At 44.6% G+C, this 19,408-nt stretch overlaps 1 protein-coding gene across 1 annotated transcript in view; it reads right to left on the bottom strand.

Annotated features, from left to right (window-relative positions):
* LOC136613053 (NACHT, LRR and PYD domains-containing protein 1b allele 2-like) overlaps positions 1 to 19,408 on the bottom strand; it is a 517,886-nt gene that overhangs the window by 39,812 nt on the left and 458,666 nt on the right. The window contains exon 9 of the mRNA XM_066593875.1: positions 9,598 to 9,887. Coding sequence (XP_066449972.1) covers positions 9,598 to 9,887 — 290 coding nt within the window. The remainder of the gene's footprint in view (positions 1 to 9,597; positions 9,888 to 19,408) is intronic.

The following is a 19,408-nucleotide window of genomic DNA, read 5'->3' on the forward strand; positions in this document are numbered from 1 at the left end:
TCTCATCCTGGGAAAAAGAATTGAATTTAAAAATCACAGATGCGGAACTAAAGATAATATTTAAATCTTCCTATGGGGTCTCACCATGTGTCCAACTCCAAAAACATCATTATAAATTACTCTCAAGGTGGTATTAAACCCCTCAGTGGTTATTCACATATAAACTTGCGGAGTCAAATAGATGTTGGAGATGACAAGAACAAATGGGATCATATTCACACATCTGGTGGAACTGCAAGAAGATTAAGCCTTTCTGGATGGAGATTAAGAGAGAAATCACAACAATTCTCAAAAAAGCAATCCAGCTCTCCCCAGACACGGTTATACTAAGTAGACCAAATAAGACATTCAACCCCTTAAAAGATAAATTAATTTCTTTCATGATAGCAGCAGCAAAAGACTTAATCCCCCTACATTGGGGAAGCACAGAACTCCCATCTATAAAGAAATGGAAAGAGAAATTAAACCAAATTCATCAATTTGAAGAAATCCTTAGCTGGACAAACTTGTCATACATCCCATTCCTTGAAGTTTGGACCCCATGGATAGATCACAACCGGAGTACAACTTCAGATACCCAGATACACAGCGATAAGACCCTTCAATTCACAAGTCCCCCGCATATTCTACTCCCACTACCTAGAAATTGGGACGCGAGGAAACAATCACACGCTAAGAAAGGACGTGAGAACTAATGTGATGAGAGCACACACTCATTATTTTATTAATATACGAAACACAGCTCAAAACACCAACATAACCAAATACTTTGGTGGAAATATACTAGGATACCCCCATCCCATCCCTTTTTCCCTCCCCCCCCCCTCCCCTCACCCTTGTACCTTCTTTACTATTGATTATATTACGTTAAATTTCTAAGCACTTGGACCTCTACGGCTCTGTTAACAAACGTGGCTTCCCCTCCTGCTGCGTCGCTTTGGATACTTCCAAGATGATTACTGTAAAAGCGGTGGCTCTTCCCAAATCCCCCGATTGGGTCAGGGCCACCCCCCCCCCCCTAACCCTCACAATCTCCCATGCAGAGAAATATTGCGTACACCCCGGATGGAGGGTGGAAGTGGCGCTGGGAAGGGATGCGGCGGCAAAGGTGCTTGGGGTAGGGGATGGCGACGGAGTGACAAGAGAGAACACCTTAATCACGACTGATGTCGTGCTTGCTTCGCCCTTCGTTGTCCCCCAAGAGAATTAGTGGCAATGATGGAAATCAAACGAGCTACGTGGGGGGGCGTAACTGTCGACGATGCTCGCACGCGCGCCATTTATCATAGCATAAATGTACTATGCCTATAATCTTCCCAGGAATGTACTCAACAACTTCCCAAAGTTTCATGGCGATCGGATGAATGGTGTAGTAGCGCATAAAGGACAAACAGACAGACACACACACAGACAGACAGACACGCACACATTCAATTTTATATATACTGTATATATATATATATATATATATATATATATATATATATATATATATATATATATACTGTATATTGTAAGACAGTGACCAGCAAAATGCTGGAGTGCCGTTACATTTCGCCTAGGATGCTCTCCTATGCGGCTTTAGGGAGCACTTGGGCAGATACGTGCCACCGAGCAGCCTGGGCTCGGTGGAGGAAGCCGGCAGTATGGTGTCAGTAACATTAAGTTACTGACACGTTGTAGTGTGTAAGTGGCTCCAAGCCACATAGTCCGGGCCGGCTTTTCCTGGAGTGGTCAAAGAGAAGGGTGGGATGGCCACTCCCACGTACCAGGTGAGGCTGGTACCAGGCCTTATAAAGCCTGGACCTACAGGTCCTGGAGGAGGAGAGCTGAGACCTTTGCAGGTCTGAGAGGCCTGGCTGGCTGTGCGCAGGAGCCATTTGGTTACCAGTGTGTAGACAGGGACGCTACATGTTTAGTAAGTGCTCGGACGAGCAGGATTTACTCTGTGTTGGCCTGAAGTTAAGGCCTGTATTTTGCTTTGTTTGCACTGAAATAAACCCAGGCGAAGCCTGGACTAAAGACTTTATCCCATGTGTCACTGTCTCTGACTGCTTATGCCCAGGTTGCTACCGATCCTAAACGCTAATCCCTCACAATATATATATAATATATATATATATATAGACTAGCTTATCCGTCGCGCGTTGCTGCGAAGACAGTCAGACATACATACATTTGTTTTTATATATATATATATATATATAGATAACAACCAATCACAGCGCAGCTTTCATGTTACCTCAGTGGTATAAAATAACAACCAATCGCAGCGCAGCTTACATGTCACCTCAGCTTGATAACATGGAACACCCAATCACAGTGCAGCTTTTATTCTGCCTCAACAATATAAAAAATAGCAACCAATCACAGCGCAGCATTCATTTTACCTCAGCGGTATAATATATAGCAACCAATCACAGCACAGCTTTCATGTAATCTCAGTAGTATAAGAAGTAGCAACCAATCACAGCGCAGCTTTCGTTTTACCTCAGCATTTTTAATATACAGCAATTGTCTTGCGAAACGTTTAGCGGATGCATCATTTTGTAGTTGAACACGCATCCCGTTGATCGTAATGCCTTTTGCTTTCGTGCTTGAGATGGAAATCAAACGATCTTTGTCTGGGGGGGGCATAACTGTCGACGATGCTCACACGCGCCCCACCTATCGTAGGATTGTTGTACTATGCCAGTAATCTTCCCAGGAGTGTACTCAACAACTTCCCAAAGTCTCATGGCAATTGGATGAATGGTGTAGTAATGCATAAAGGACAGACAGACAGACAGACATTCATTTTTATATATATAGATGACATCAGGAAGTGAGAGAATTAGATTCCGTACGTAAAATTTGGACGCTAATTCTTTGGCACTTAGAATTGAATAATCGAGTTGGGATCTATTAACTTTTCCTATTTATGACATAATAATAATAATAATAATCTTTATTTGTATAGCGCCAACTTATTCTGCAGCGCTTTCAGGCATGGATAAATGCAAAACAACAATTGCAACAATTACAATGTGAGATAAATTGGGTTAGACACAAATGGGTTGAGGGTGGTACAGGAGGTGTAGGGGGTGGGGAACACAGGCAATAGGAAATTTCATGTACAGATCATTTATTAGAAGGCAAACAGGGTGGGGCACCATAAGGAGGGGCAAGGGACTAGGTCAGGAGATTTGGTATGCTTCCCTGAAGAGGTGCGTTTTTAAGGCACGTCTGAAATTTCGTGCATCAGGAATTGTCCGGATGCTTTGGGGTAGAGCATTCCAGAGGATGGGTGCTGCTCTGTAGGCGAGCATGTGAGGTTCATATTACAGGGGTGTTTAGTCTGAGTGTGTTAGCCGATCAGAGTGAGCGGGCTGGGTGGTGTACTGACAGTAGGGAGGCGATGTATGCTGGCGTAGCGCCATGCAGAGCTTTGTGAGTGAGGTAGAGGAGTTTAAATTTAGTTCTGCAGTGGATGGGCGGCCAATTCAGCGACTGGCATAATGCAGAGGCATCTGAATAACGACTGGATAGAAAAATGAGTCTAGCTGCTGCATTTAGTATGGATTTAGTATGGATTGGAGTGGAGCGAGTCTAGTGCAGGGGAGGCCAATGAGTAGCGAGTTGCAGTAGTCAAGCCGGGAGTGGATGAGGGCAACCACGAGCGTCTTTAGCGTGTCCGTGGTTAGGAATGGACGTATTTTAGCAATATTTCTGAGGTGCATGTGGCATGTTTGGGCCAGAGATTGGATATGGGGGGCAAAGGAGAGGTCAGAGTCCAGTGTGACCCCAAGGCATAGGGCATGCCGTTTGGGGGTTATGATGGTGCCAGACACTGGAATGGAGATGTTGAGGGGAGGTCGGTTAGAAGGTGGAAAGACAAGGAGGTCAGTTTTAGAGAGGTTTAGTTTGAGAAAAAGGGAGGACATAGTGTTAGAGACAGCGGACAGACAGTCGGTGATATTTTAGAGGAGTGGTCCAGAGATCTCACGAGAGGAGGTGTATAGTTGGGTGTCATCAGCGTAGAGATGGTATTGGAGGCCAAATTTGTAGATGGTTTGTCCAATTGGGGCAGTATAGATAGAGAAAAGAAGGGGACCAAGGACCAGCCCTGGGGTACCCCAACAGCGAGAGGAAGTGGAGCAGAGATAGAACCAACAAAGGAAACACTGAAAGAGCGGTCAGAGAGGTAGGAAGAGAACCAGGAGAGAGCAGTATCCTTTAGAACAATAGAGTGGAGCATAGTGACAAGGAGATTATGGTCGACAGTGTCAAATGCAGCAGACAGGTCAAGGAGGATTAGTAGGGAGTAATCACCTCTCGACTTTGCAGTCATCAGGTCATTTGTTACTTTTGTAAGGGCAGTTTCGGTCGAGTGTAGAGAGCGGAAACCAGACTGGAGGGGGTCGAGGAGCGAGTTGCCAGAGAGAAAGCGAGTAAGGCGGGAGTAGACCAGGCGTTCCAGTAATTTGGAGATAAAGGGGAGGTTTGAGACGGGTCGGTAGTTGGCAGCATTAGTCGGGTCCAGGGTTGGTTTTTTAAGCAGAGGGGATATAATGGAGTGTTTGAATGAGGAGGGAAAAGTGCCAGAGGTTAGGGAGAGGTTGCAGATTGTGGTGAGGTGAGTAATGAGAGCTGGGGAAAGGGACCGGAGGAGGTTAGAGGGGAGAGGGTCGCTAGCGCAGGTGGTGGGGTGGGCAGCGGAAAGGAGCCTGGAGACTTCTTCCTCTGTCGTTGGTTCTAGCGTAGATAGTGAGTAGGTGCTGGGTGCAGGGCTGATGAAACTGGGATCAGGGCTAACCATGCAGCTTTCAGAGATTTCTTTTCGAATGTGGTCGATTTTTTTTTCTTCTTTGAAATAGGCAGCTAGTTCTCCAGCAGTCAGGTCTGTCACAGGGGCCTGTTCTTTGGGGCTGAGGAGGGAGTGAAAGGTCTCAAAGAGTTGTTTGGGGTTGTGGTATAGTGAGGAGACAAGGGAGGTGAAATGAACTTGTTTGGCATGGTGAAGGGCTAGGTTATAAGTTTTAAGCATGAATTTGAAGTGAAGGAAGTCTGCTGGCAGCTTTGACTTTCTCCACAGCCGCTCGGCGCACCTAGAGCACCGCCGGATGAAGCGCGTTTGGGACGTGAGCCAGGGTTGCCAAGGTCTGCCTTATATAATCAATGCTCGTGCCAAATTTCAAGTTTCTATGACATTGAGAAGTGAGAAAATTAGATTCTGTACGTAAAATTTGGACGCTAATTCTTTTGTGCTTAGAATTGAATAATCGAGTTGGGACCCATTAACTTCTCCTATTTATGACATAATCAATGCTCGTGCCAAATTACATCGGGAAGTGAGAGAATTAGATTTCGTACGTAAAATTTGGACGCTAATTCTTTTGCGCTTAGAATTGAATAATTGAGTTGGAACCCATTAATTTTTCCTATTTATGTCATAATCAATGCTCGTGCCAAATTACATCGGGAAGTGAGAGAATTAGATTCCGTACGTAAAATTTGGACGCTAATTCTTTTGCGCTTAGAATTGAATAATCGAGTTGGGGCCTGTTAACTTCTCCTATTTATGACATAATCAATGCTCATGCCAAATTTCAAGTTTCTATGACATTGGGAAGCGATAAAATTAGATTCCGTACGTAAAATTAAACGCTAATTCTTATGCGCTTAGAATTGAATAATCAGGTTGGGATCCATTAACTTTTCCTATTTATGACATAATCAGTACTTGTGCCAAATTTCATGTTTCTACAACATCGGGAAGTGAGAGAATTAGTGGTAATGATGGAAATCGAACGATCTACTTGGAGGGGGGCGTAACTGTCAACGACACTCGCACGCGCACCATTTACGATAGCATAAATGTACTATGCCTATAATCTTCCCAGGAGTGTACTCAACAACTTCCCAAAGTTTCATGGCGATCGGATAAATGGTGTAGTAGCGCATAAGGGACAAGCAGACAGACACACGCAAACATTCAATTTTATATATATAGAAGCCCTTATTGACTCACACACTGATTCACTGTCTGACTCGCCACTAATTTTCCAACTTCTCGATGTCGTAGAAACATGAAATTTGGTAAGACCATAGATTATGTCCCAACTCGATTATTCAATTCTAGCGCAAAAGAATTAGCGTCGAAATCTTACGTACATAATCTAAATCTCTCACTTCCCAATGTCATAGAAACTTAAAATTTGGCACAAGCATTGATTATGTCATAAATAGGAAAGGTTAATGAGTCCCAACTCAATTATTCAATTCTAGCGAAAAAGAACTAGCGTCCAAATTTTATGAATGGAATTTAATTTTCTCACTTCTAGGTGTAATAGAAAGTTGAAATTTGGCCCGAGCATTGATTATGTCATAAAGAGGAAAAGTTAATTGGTCCTAACTCGATTGTTCAATTCTAATCGCAAAAGAATTAGCGTCCAAATTTTATGTACGGAATCTAATTCTCTCACTTCCCGATGTCATAGAAATGTGAAATTTGGCACAGGCATTGATTATGTCATAAATTGGAAAAGTTAATGGGTCCCAACATGATTATTCAATTCTAAGCGCCAAAGAATTAGCGTCCAAATTTTACGTATGTAATCTAATTCTCTCACTTCCCGATGTCATTTTATATAAAGGAAACGTTGCATGGTTACCTCCACATGGTGTTTCTTGGATAACGCAAAGAACCATGCAAAATGTGTGTGTGTATGTGATATATATATATATATATATATATATATATATATATATATATATATATATATATATATATATATACGTGTGTGTATATATGTGTGTGTGTGTGTTTATATATATGTATATATATATATATATATATATATATAATATATGTATGTGTGTGCATATATATGTGTTTCTGTGTGTATATATATATATATATATGTGTGTGTATATGTATACATATATATACAGTTAGGGCCAGAAATATTTGGACAGTAACACAATTTTCGCGAGTTGGGCTCTGCATGCCACCGCATTGGATTTGAAATGAAGCCTCTACAACAGAATTCAAGTGCAGATTGTAACGTTTAATTTAAAGGGTTGAACAAAAATATCTGATAGAAAATGTAGGAATTGTACACATTTCTTTACAAACACTCCACATTTTAGGAGCTCAAAAGTAATTGGACAAATAAACATAACCCAAACAAAATATTTTTTTTTCAATATTTTGTTGCGAATCCTTTGGAGGCAATCACTGCCTTAAGTCTGGAACCCATGGACATCACCAAACGCTGGGTTTCCTCCTTCTTAATGCTTTGCCAGGCCTTTACAGCCGCAGCCTTCAGGTCTTGCTTGTTTGTGGGTCTTTCCGTCTGAAGTCTGGATTTGAGCAAGTGAAATGCATGCTCAATTGGGTTAAGATCTGGTGATTGACTTGGCCATTGCAGAATGTTCCACTTTTTTGCACTCATGAACTCCTGGGTAGCTTTGGCTGTATGCTTGGGGTCATTGTCCATCTGTACTGTGAAGCGCCGTCCGATCAACTTTGCAGCATTTGGCTGAATCTGGGCTGAAAGTATATCCCGGTACACTTCAGAATTCATCCGGCTACTCTTGTCTGCTGTTATGTCATCAATAAACACAAGTGACCCAGTGCCAGTGAAAGCCATGCATGCCCATGCCATCACGTTGCCTCCACCATGTTTTACAGAGGATGTGGTGTGCCTTGGATCATGTGCCGTTCCCTTTCTTCTCCAAACTTTTTTCTTCCCATCATTCTGGTACAGGTTGATCTTTGTCTCATCTGTCCATAGAATACTTTTCCAGAACTGGGCTGGCTTCTTGAGGTGTTTTTCGGCAAATTTAACTCTGGCCTGTCTATTTTTGGAATTGATGAATGGTTTGCATCTAGATGTGAACCCTTTGTATTTACTTTCATGGAGTCTTCTCTTTACTGTTGACTTAGAGACAGATACACCTACTTCCCTGAGAGTGTTCTGGACTTCAGTTGATGTTGTGAACGGGTTCTTCTTCACCAAAGAAAGTATGCGGCGATCATCCACCACCGTTGTCTTCCGTGGACGCCCAGGCCTTTTTGAGTTCCCAAGCTCACCAGTGAATTCCTTTTTTCTCAGAATGTACCCGACTGTTGATTTTGCTACTCCAAGCATGTCTGCTATCTCTCTGATGGATTTTTTCTTTTTTTTCAGCCTCAGGATGTTCTGCTTCACCTCAATTGAGAGTTCCTTTGACCGCATGTTCTGGTCACAGCAACAGCTTCCAAATCCAAAACCACACACCTGGAATCAACCCCAGACCTTTTAACTACTTAATTGATTACAGGTTAACGAGGGAGATGCCTTCTGAGTTAATTGCAGCCCTTAGAGTCCATTGTCCAATTACTTTTGGTCCCTTGAAAAAGAGGAGGCTATGCATTACAGAGCTATGATTCCTAAACCCTTTCTCCGATTTGGATGTGGAAACTCTCATATTGCAGCTGGGAGTGTGCACTTTCAGCCCATATTATATATATAATTGTATTTCTGAACATGTTTTTGTAAACAGCTAAAATAACAAAACTTGTGTCACTGTCCAAATATTTCTGGCCCTAACTGTATGTGTGTATATATATGTGTGTGTGTGTGTACATACATACATATATGTGTGTGTGTTAGCTAGTTAATTCTGTTGGGTTCAACAAGCATGTGCTCCACAGCTACAGTATCAAATGCATATGGCAACTTTTACATGTATTTCTAGTGTTTTGGGTTTTAATTAGAGTTTCTTTTAACACCATGTATAAGGACAGCTCTGCCAAAACCAACAAAAAAGGACTAAAAGGTCCCTTTACACGGGTTCAGTAGTGAACGACCGCTGTGTTATCAAAATGGAGGGGGCGGGGGAGCGATAGGAGAGAAATCTCCTGCATTGCCCCGCCCCCTGTTAGCCACTCCATGAGCAAGCCAGCTCTGCTAGCTCCCGTGAGGAGAGACAGGTACGAGTGTCTGGCATTGTTTGTCGTCCCAAGCAGGCCAAAATGTGATTGTTCTCAGTAAGAGAAACAAACTAATCTACTGGCATTCTACTGGCTGACAAAAATACATGATGTTACAACAAGCGTTCAACTCTACTTAGGATTCTTCATCAGGCTCTTAGCCTCGACACCTTGCTTTAACATCATTTCTTTTTGTCAGCCAGTAAAAGGTTTCATATCTATAAGAAGGCTATGTTTCTCTTATTAAGAACCATCACATTTTCCTCTACTGGATAAAAGTACCAAACTTCCATCTTAAAGCTCGCCATGCACATTATATTTCGATTGGCCAAACCCGCCAAATGGTGCCAGGTCTAGATGATCATCTATAATGTGTATGACAATCACCCAATGGCACATTTCTGAGGAGAGAAGGACAGAGTAATTGGATTTGTGAATTGGAGCAGTTGGAATTCTTTTGTTCTCGGGGACATAAGCCATTCTAGCAGCATTATTTTCCCCTCTCTGCATGCAGAACACATGGATGTTTGGCCTAGCTTATGTCTATGTGTAACCTTAGGTTTAGTTCAGTTGTTCCTCCTATATAAAGATGGAAAGTAAAAGTTATCTTCTAGATAGTGGCAATATGGAGGAGATACCTTTTCGACTGTGCGGATGTTTGGCAGTAGATACAGATGAAGTCTATACTTGTATGTCCGATCATCCCGGGTAATTGTGTTATAGAACAACAGAACCACTCCATGACAAGGGATGAGCTTCATTATTCCATCTTTTAAACAGTTCAAGGGATATAAAATAACCCCAATACAGGAGAAAGTGGGATTTTCCAGCACAGCATACATCGCCTCTATTCTGGACGGGGATTCCAAAACCAAGTTATCATCCTTGTAGTGGAAACATTTGATCGATGATTTTTTTCCTTTATAACCTACAAAAAATTTAAGAAATAGAATTAACAGAGACAAAAATTTTTTAGCAAAAACTAGTAAATAAATTACACTTTTTTTACATTTAAATTTTCCCTTTTCAAAAAACAATAAATAAAATGGGTTACAAACATATGGCTTATGATCTCCACCCACATTCCACCACCAGATCCTGACAGACAGAAAGAAAAAAAAAGTGTGTGTGTGTGGGGGAATAATAACATTATCCATTAAATTCATCTACTCTGCAACTCTACTCTTCTTGATTACTAGATTGACCCAGTATTCACAACACAAATATAAATTGTTTGGAAGAGTTTTTTTTTTGAGAAAAAGACCCCCTTATGTGACAATCAGAGCAAATATGTTCTTTGATTTATAAGGGGAGATTTGATTGATGAGGGTAACAGCATGTCACGGACCTTCTCTGCTGCCTGGTTCCCCATTCCCACTCAATGTTCCCTCTCTGCTCTGCACAAAAACTAAAGTGACAACAATAAAATTCAGTATTCCCAATTCCACTTTAAAAGACTATAGTTTTGAGTCTACTGAAACTACCAACATACTTTAGTTTCACTTTAAAGGCAAGAATCTGGGATAGGACAGTTAGAATTGCCAGAAAAGTTAATAAGGATACATTTAAAATAAAAAATAAAAAATTACCAAAACCTTACAAACTGTATGTTGACTAAATCTAGAAGTCTGACCAATAAAGTTGACGAATTGGAAGTAATAATGTCTGAGGAAAACTATGACATAACAGGAATAACTGAGACCTGGTTGGATGAAAACTGAGCAGGCAGTGAACTCACAGGGCTTCAGTCTGTTCAGAAGGGATTAAAAAGGGTTTGTTTAAAACCCACGCTATGGGAGGATTGATGTAATGGGTATGAATATGTCGGTTTGTGGATCTGTATGGATACATGGAGGGAAAAACAATAAGATTCTATAGGCCACCAAATATAGCAGAAACCAATGAAAATCTATTACTAAAGAAAATACTGTAGATGTGATTTGCTACTACAATGAGGTAATCATTATGGGGGACTTAAACTATCCAGATATAACCTGGGAAGCTGAAACCTGTGGATAAAGGTAACACGTTTTTGTCCATTACTAAAGATAATTACTAGAGATGAGCGAGTACCAAAATGCTCGGGTGCTCGTTACTCGAGTCGAACGTTTCGTAATGCTCGAGAGCTCGTTTCGAGTAATGAACACCATTGAAGTCAATGGGAGACTCGAGCATTTTTCAGGGTGACCCATGCTCCGCATAGGGGAGGTTGTGTCAATCACCTGAAAACATCAGAAAGTCATGGAAACACCACAGAAACGGATAGGGAATGGCAGGGGCACCATGCATGGGTGCATCTGAGGCTCCCAGGTTGCACTATTAAGCCAAATTGGGGGCAAGAGCCTGGCGGTCACCCCCCTAACAATTTACTTGGGACAGACCATAAGCAGCAAGGCACACGTGCTGGCACATCTTAGCTAAGCACCACACTAGGTGCAACAAAGGACAATCACCGCCTTCGGGTGACACCACTGCCTCTTCACCTGGGTTACATGCTGGCATTGCTGTCCAACCCCTGCACGAGCCTGCATCCACAGTGCACATAACATTTTCCCTGCGCAGCGTTCACCTGTCCTCATGCCACACACCACCCTCAAGTCTATTTATAAGTGCGTCTTGGATAAGGAGGAACCGGAGACACATACTGCAGAGGTTTGGCAGGGCCTGGCAGCGACCCTCTTTGAATTTGGGGACGATAGCCTACAATGCTCATGAGAATTGTTGATAAATTAACTCTAATCCCGTGCCACCTCCGTCACAAAATTGTCAGGAGCTACAAACGTGGGCATAAAGGGGACTCAGATGCCAGCACTTCTACACATCTCCACAATGCAGCAGCGCAAACTAACACCAAAGATTTGTTTGAGGCAGGAGGGGTCGCAAAAGTAGCCACCACAGGTATACAGTGACCCTGTGAAAGTCTCATTAAATCAGTTATGCTTCCTTTGAACGCCCCAATCCAGTATCTCAGATAACTGTGGTAAAACGAAACACGAAAAATAATACATGCCGACCAGCGCTGACCCCCAGGGACGCGTGTGTTTATCCCAACTAAACCAATCCGGCTGTTTACCACCTAGGGCATTATACGTCAGCAGACACCCAAAAAATGGCAGTGTACAATGAGTTGACCTGCTACACAGCCGGACTGCTTGCGAAAGCGTAGTGTGCACTACTAGGCACAACAAACGTGGGCATAAAGCGGACTTGGATCCTAGTACTGCTGTGTAAGTCTCATTAGTTCAGCTACGCTTCTTTGGATTGGTCCAAACCAGTGTCTCAGATAACAGTGGTAACACAAGAACAAATACATGTCGACCACCGCTGATCCCCAGTACCCAAGCAGGAGGGGGAGGTGGCATAATAAGCCAGAGAAACCGTGACCGAGGCAGGACCGCAATCTGTGTGGGATACACGTGAGCAGGCCCAGGTTGACACTCAGTCCAAGCCTCCATCTGGTTGACCCAATGTGCCATCAGTTACGGTTCCTTTCATCGCTCCAAAGACTGGATGAACCACAAAGAAGTTCCACAGGCCAAAGATGGCACAGTTGCATCCCCCCAGGACCTCGGCCTCTGCCCACACATTCAGCAATCCTCTGTGTGGGAAGCACATGAGCGGGCCCAGGGTCAGGCTGCTTTTTACCGGTGGAGAACAGAAGTCTGGGGAAATCCAGCATTTGTTCATCTTGATAAGTGTAAGCATGTCGGCTCTGTCAGTTGACAGGCGGGTACGCTTATCCGTGATGACCCCCCCCCCCCCCAGCATTAAAACCCTCTCTGGCAAGACGCTAGCGGCAGGGCAGGCCAGCAACTTCAGGGTGCACAGTGCAAGTTCGTGCCAGGTGTCCAGCTTTGACACCCAATAGTTGCATGGAGCAGAGGGATCACGGAGGACAGTAGTACGATCAGATATGTACTCCCTCACCATCTTTTTACAGTGCTCCCTCCAACTCAGTCTTGACTGGGGAGTGGTGACACTGTCTGGCTGGGGAGCCATAAAACTGGCAAAGGCCTTGGAGAGTGTTCCCCTGCCTGCGCTGGACATGATGCCTGATCCCCGTACCTCCCCTGCTAGTTGGCCCTCTGAACTGCGTCTTCTACCACTATTCCTGTCAGATGGGAACTTTACTATCACTTTTTCCACCAGGGCATTGTGGTATTGCATCACTCTCGTACCCGTTTCCTCTATGAGAATGAGAGTTGAAAGGTTCTCCTTATACTGTGGGTCGAGAAGGGAGTACACCAAGCAATTCATGCTGGCCAGAATGCATTTAACGCGAGGGTCACGGAAAAGGCAGCCTAACATGAAGTCAGCCATGTGTGTCAGAGTCCTAGTACGCAACACATCACTGACAGTGTCTTATATTAATTTTTCCTCAAAAAGATTAAACTTTTTTACATATATAGCTGCCTCGACACTATTTAAATTGACTTTTTTTTAATTAACTGTAAGCAGCACTTAATTTTGGAGTAGGGCTTATATTTCAAGCATCCTCAAAAATCCTTAAAAATAATTTTGCATCCACAAAAATCCTGGAAAATTATGCTGTCTTATTTTCAGGGTATGTCTTATTTTCAGGGAAACCGGGTAGGAGGATGCTCCTCCTCCTTCTCTTCAGCCTACACACACTGAACAGATGAGAAGGAAGCAGCATAGGTATCCTCTGCAGTGTGAGCAGCAGTCTCTTCCCCCTTCTCCTCCTCCAAAATGCGCTGAGATACAAACGTGAGGGTGGTCTGGCTACTGTTATCCCACATCTCCTGTTCTAACCACAAAGCGTCGGCCTTTATGCTTAGCAGCGAACTTTTCAACAGGCAAAGAAGCAGGATGGTAATGCTAATTATGGCTGCATCTCCGCTCACCATTTGTGTTGACTCCTCAAAGTTTCCATGCCCCCTCCTCTGTGAAGAACTGTGGAGGCTGACTACTACTCTGCTGGCCATGTTGCAGCTAGTATTCTACAATTGCTCTACGCTGCTCGTACAGCCTGGCCAACATGTGCAGCGTAGAGTTCCAGCGTGTGGGCACGTCGCACAGCAGTTGGTGCTCTGACAGCTGGAAGCTATGTTGCAGTGTCCTGAGGGTGGCAGCATCTGTAGTGGACTTGCGGAAATGTGTGCACACGCAGCGCACCTTGCCAATCAGGTCAGACAAATGGGGGTAGTTTTTCAGGAACCGCTGAACCGCCAGATTGAACACATGGGCCAGGCTTGGTACGTGGGTGAGGCTGCCAAGCTGCAGAGCCGCCACCAGGTTACGGCCATTGTCACACACGACCATGCCCTGTTGGAGGCTCAGTGGCAAAAGCCAGAGGACGGTCTGCTCCATCAGACCCTGTAACAGCTCGGGGGCAGTGTGCCTCTTGTCACATAAACAGATTAGTTTCAGCACAGCTTGTTGACGCTTCCCCACCGCTGTGCTGCCACGCCGCGCCTCGTGCTACCGACTGCTGGAGATGTGCTCACACTTCTTAATTGAGAAGTGGAGGTGGCAGGGGAGGAGGGGGGGGATTGGAGGAGGTGGCATAATACGACAGATAAACCATCACCGAGGTAGGACCCGCTATCCTCGGTGTGGGAAGCACGTGAGCAGTCCCAGGCTCTGACTCGGTCCCAGCCTCCACCAAGTTCACCCAATGTACCGTCAGGGAGATGTAGAGTCCCTGCCCACCAGCACTTGACCACATGTTGGTGGTTAAGTGGATCTTCCCAGTAACCATGTTGGTGAGGGCACGGTTTATGTTGCCGGAGACGAGCCGATGTAGGGCAGGGACGGCGCACCGGGAAAATAGTGGCGACTGGGGACTGAGTAGGGTGGGACTGCCGCCGCCATCATGTTTTAGAAAGCCGCCGTTTCCACTAGCCTGTATAGCAACATCTCCAGGCTGATTAATTTAGCAATGTGCACGTTTAAAGATTTTGCATGTGGGTGGGTGGTGGCGTATTTGCGCTTTCGCTCCAACGCTTGTGTTAGCGACAGCTGAATGCTGCGCTTGGAGACATTGCTGGAGGTCGCGGGGGACCGTGGAGGTGAGAGTGTGGGTGCAGGCCAGGAGGTGCTTGTGCCTGCATCCTGGGAGGGGGATTGGATCTGTGTGCCAGGTTGTGGCACAGGGGAAGAGGCAGTGGTGTGACCCAGAGGCAGTGAATGGCCTTCGTCCCACCTCGTGGGGTGTTTGGCCATCATATGCCTGCGCATGCTAGTGGTGGTGAGGCTGGTAGTGGTGGCTCCCCGGCTGATCTTGGTGCTGCACAGTTTGCACATCACTGTTCATCGGTCATCCACACACTAAAAAAACATCCACACATTTGAACACCTAGCTCTCTGCATGGAGGCTTGCCGCGAGGGGGTGTTGTGGGAAACAGTTGGGGAATTATTTTTTCTGGCCCTGCCTCTCCCCCTGGCCACCCCACTGCCTTTTCCAACCTGTCCTGCTGCTGCACTTGCCTCCCCCACTGAAGCCCTGTCTTCAGTAGGCTTAGCATGCCAGGTGGGGTCAGTCACCTCATCGTCCAGCTGCTCTTCCTCCGAATCCTCTGTGCGCTCCTCCATCGGACTTACAGCCCTTACTACTACCTCACTGACAACATCTCGAGTATCCTAATACTAGAACGAGCATCAAGCTGGGACGAGTGTGCTCGCTCATCTCTAATAATTACCTTATTAAATTTGTTCAGGACTCAATTACAGGTACAGCAATTTTGGACTTAATATTAACCAACAGACCTGCCAAAATAACAGGGGTGCAGGTCAGGGTTCACCTGGGAAATAGTGACCCTAATATAATAAATTTCTATTTATCTTTCAAAGGGGAGTTTTATTGGAGAGCTTTGAAAATACTAAATTTTGGAAAGGCAAAGTTCAATCAGCTCAGAGATGCCTTTAACCATACTGATTGGACCAATGTCTTCAAAAATAAGAGTATGGACAATAAATGGGAAAGGTTTAAAAACCTGTCAGTGGTTTATATCTTACAGGAATAAAGGGGTTATGTGTAGAAGAAATGTGACTCGATAAAAAAATGTAAAGAACATGTTTAAGCTCGTAAAACAAGAAGGCAAAGAATCACTAAAAAACTATCAGGAAAATATAAATTCTGTAAAATGCAGATAAAAGCAGCAACAATAGAGACATACAGACTCATTGCCAAGGAGAGTAAAACTAACCCTAAAATAATAATGATAATAGTGATGTCATGGGAAGAAGTGTATAACTGGGTGTTGTCAGCATAGAGTTGGTGCTGAAAGCCAAATCTACTCATGGTTAGTCCAATAGGGGCTGTGTGGATGAAAAAAAAGGAGGGGTCTGAGGACTAAGCCCTGGTGGACCCTAACAGCAAGGGAAAGAGGAGGAGGCTGAGCCTGCAAAGGATACACTGAATGAGTGGTCAGAAAGGTAGGAGAACAAGGAAAGAACAGTGTCCTTTAGGCCAATGGAGAGAAGTATATTGAGGAGGAGTTTGTGGTCAACAGTGTCAAATGCTGTGGAGAGATTGAAGAGGATTATTAGGGAGCAGTCACTCCTCGATTTAGAAGTCAGGAGGTCGTTTGAGACTTTTATATGAGCGCTTTTTGTTAAGTGCAGAGGGAGGAAGCAGGACCATAGGGGGTTAAGAAGAGAATTTTCTGACAAAAAACTTCAATTATAGCAAAAAGATTATTGCTGTAAGCTTTGGCCCTTTAATAAATAATGTATAAAAAATTATAGAGGCCGATGAGGAGAAAGCAAATCTAATAAATAGTTTTTTCTCCAGTGTATTCACAGACAAAAATGAAATATCAGATGAGATGCAGAGTGATAATGTAAACTCTCCACTAAATGTCACCAGTCTAACCCAGGAAGAAGTGCAGAGCTGCTTTAAAAAGATTAAAATAGATCTCCAGATCCCTATGGCAAACACTCCTGAGTTCTAAGAGAATTAAGTAATGTAATAGACAGACCCTTGTTTCTTATATTTAAGCACCCTATGGCGTGTGGTCTGTTCCATTAGACTGGTGCATAGGCAATGTGGTGCCAATATTGAAAAAGGGGTCAAAAAGTGAATTCAGAAACTATAGGTCAGTGAGTCTTACTTCTATTGTGGGTAAGATGTTTGAAGGGCTCCTAAGAGATGCTATCCTGGAGTGCCTCAAGGAAAATAGTTGTTTAACTCCATATTTGCATGGGTTTATGTCAGATCACTCCTGTCAAACCAAACTGATCAGCTTCTATGAGAAGGTAACCGCATAAAAGGGTGTGTAAGTGGGTAAGTAACTGGTCAGTGATAGAAAGCAGAGGGTGGTTATAAATGGTACATACTCTTGATTGGGTCACCATTAATAGTGTGGTACCACAGGGGGCAGTATTGGACGCTATTCTTTTAAATATATTACCGATTTCAAATAAGGATTGCACAATAAATATTAATATTTGCAATTTATACAACACTGTATAAAGTAATTAAGACGAGTGGACAGCAAACATATAGATCTGTATATGGGTATAAATAGTAGAGATGAGCGAGCACCAAAATGTTCGGGTGCTCGTTACTCGGGTCGAAATTTCCGCGATGCTCGAGGGTTCGTTTCGAATAACGAACCCCATTGAAGTCAATGAGCGACCCAAGCATTTTTGTATATCGCCGATGCTCGCTAAGGTTTCCATTTGTGAAAATCTGGGCAATTCAAGAAAGTGATGGGAACGACACAGCAACGGATAGGGCAGGCGAGGGGCTACATGTTGTGCTGCATCTCAAGTTCCCAGGTCCCACTATTAAGCCACAATAGCGGCAAGAGTGGACCCCCCCCCCCTCCCAACAAGTTTTACTTCTGAAAAGCCCTCATCAGCATGGCATACCTTAGCTAAGCACCACACTACCTCCAACAAAGCACAATCACTGCCTGCATGACACTCCGCTGCCACTTCTCCTGGGTTACATGCTGCCCAACCCCCCCCCCCCGCACGACACAGTGTCCACAGCGCACACCAAATTGTCCCTGCGCAGCCTTCAGCTGCCCTCATGCCACACCACCCTCATGTCTATTTATAAGTGCGTCTGCCAGAGGAAAAGCAGGCACACACTGCAGAGGGTTGGCATGGCTAGGCAGCGACCCCCCCATAAAAGGGGCGGGACGATAGTCCACAATGCTGTACAGAAGCAATGAGAAATATAATCCTGTGCTACCGCCATCAGGAGCTGCACACGTGGGCATAGCAATGGGGAACCTATGTGCCACACACTATTCATTCTGTCAAGGTGTCTGCATGCCCCAGTCAGACCGCGTTTTTTTATAAATAGTCCCAGGCAGGTACAACTCCGCAATGGGAATTCCGTGTGGACCCACAGCATGGGTGGGTGCCAGGAAGCCACCGGCGGTACATACATATATCTCATTGCATTGCCCATCACAGCTGAGGTAATGTCATGTTTAATGCAGGTGGGCTTTGGCCCACACTGCATGCCCCAGTCTGACTGGGGTTCTTTAGAAGTGGACAGATGTAGTTACAACTCCGTGTGGACCGACAGCATGGGTGGGTGCCAGGAAGCCACCGGCGGTATATAAATATATCCCATTGCAGTGCCCAACACAGCTGACGTTACAACAGCAGGTGGGCTAAAAAATAATTGGATTACACTGTAGGCGAGGGCCCCCAAAAATTGGTGTACCAACAGTACTAATATACCTCAGAAAAATTGGCCATGCCCAACCAAGAGGGCAGGTGAAACCCATTAATCGCTTTGGGTAATGTGGCTTAATTGGTAACTAGGCCTGGAGGCAGCCCAGTTAAAATAAAAATTGGTTGAGGTGAAAGTTTCAACGCTTTAATGAGCATTGAAACGTATAAAAATTGTTTAGAAAAATTATATGACTGAGCCTTGTGGGCCTAAGAAAAATTGCCCGTTCGGCGTGATTATGTGAGGTTTCAGGAGGAGGAGCAGGAGGAGGAGGATGAATATTATACACAGATTGATGAAGCAAAAATGTCCCCGTTTTTGATGGGGATAGAGAACGATGCTTCCATCCGCGGGTGCAGCCTACGTATTGCTTATGTATCGCTGCTGTCCGCTGGTGGAGAAGAGTAGTCTGGGGAAATCCAGGCTTTGTTCATCTTGATGCGTGTAAGCCTGTCGGCACTGTCGGTTGACAGATGGGTACGCTTATCCGTGATGATTCCCCCAGCCACACTAAACACACTCTCTGACAAGACGCTAGCCGCAGGACAAGCAAGCACCTCCAGGGCATACAGCGCGAGTTCAGGCCACGTTTCCAGCTTCGACACCCAGTAGTTGTAAGGGGCAGAGGCGTCACCGAGGACGGTCGTGCGATCGGCTACGTACTCCCTCACCATCCTTTTACAGTGCTCCCGCCAACTCAGCCTTGACTGTGGACCGGTGACACAGTCTTGCTGGAGAGCCAGAAAGCTGGCAAAGGCCTTGGAGAATGGTCCCCTGCCTGCGCTGTACAT

This window comes from Eleutherodactylus coqui, chromosome 2, assembly GCF_035609145.1.
Source record: "Eleutherodactylus coqui strain aEleCoq1 chromosome 2, aEleCoq1.hap1, whole genome shotgun sequence".
Lineage (NCBI taxonomy): Eukaryota > Metazoa > Chordata > Amphibia > Anura > Eleutherodactylidae > Eleutherodactylus > Eleutherodactylus coqui.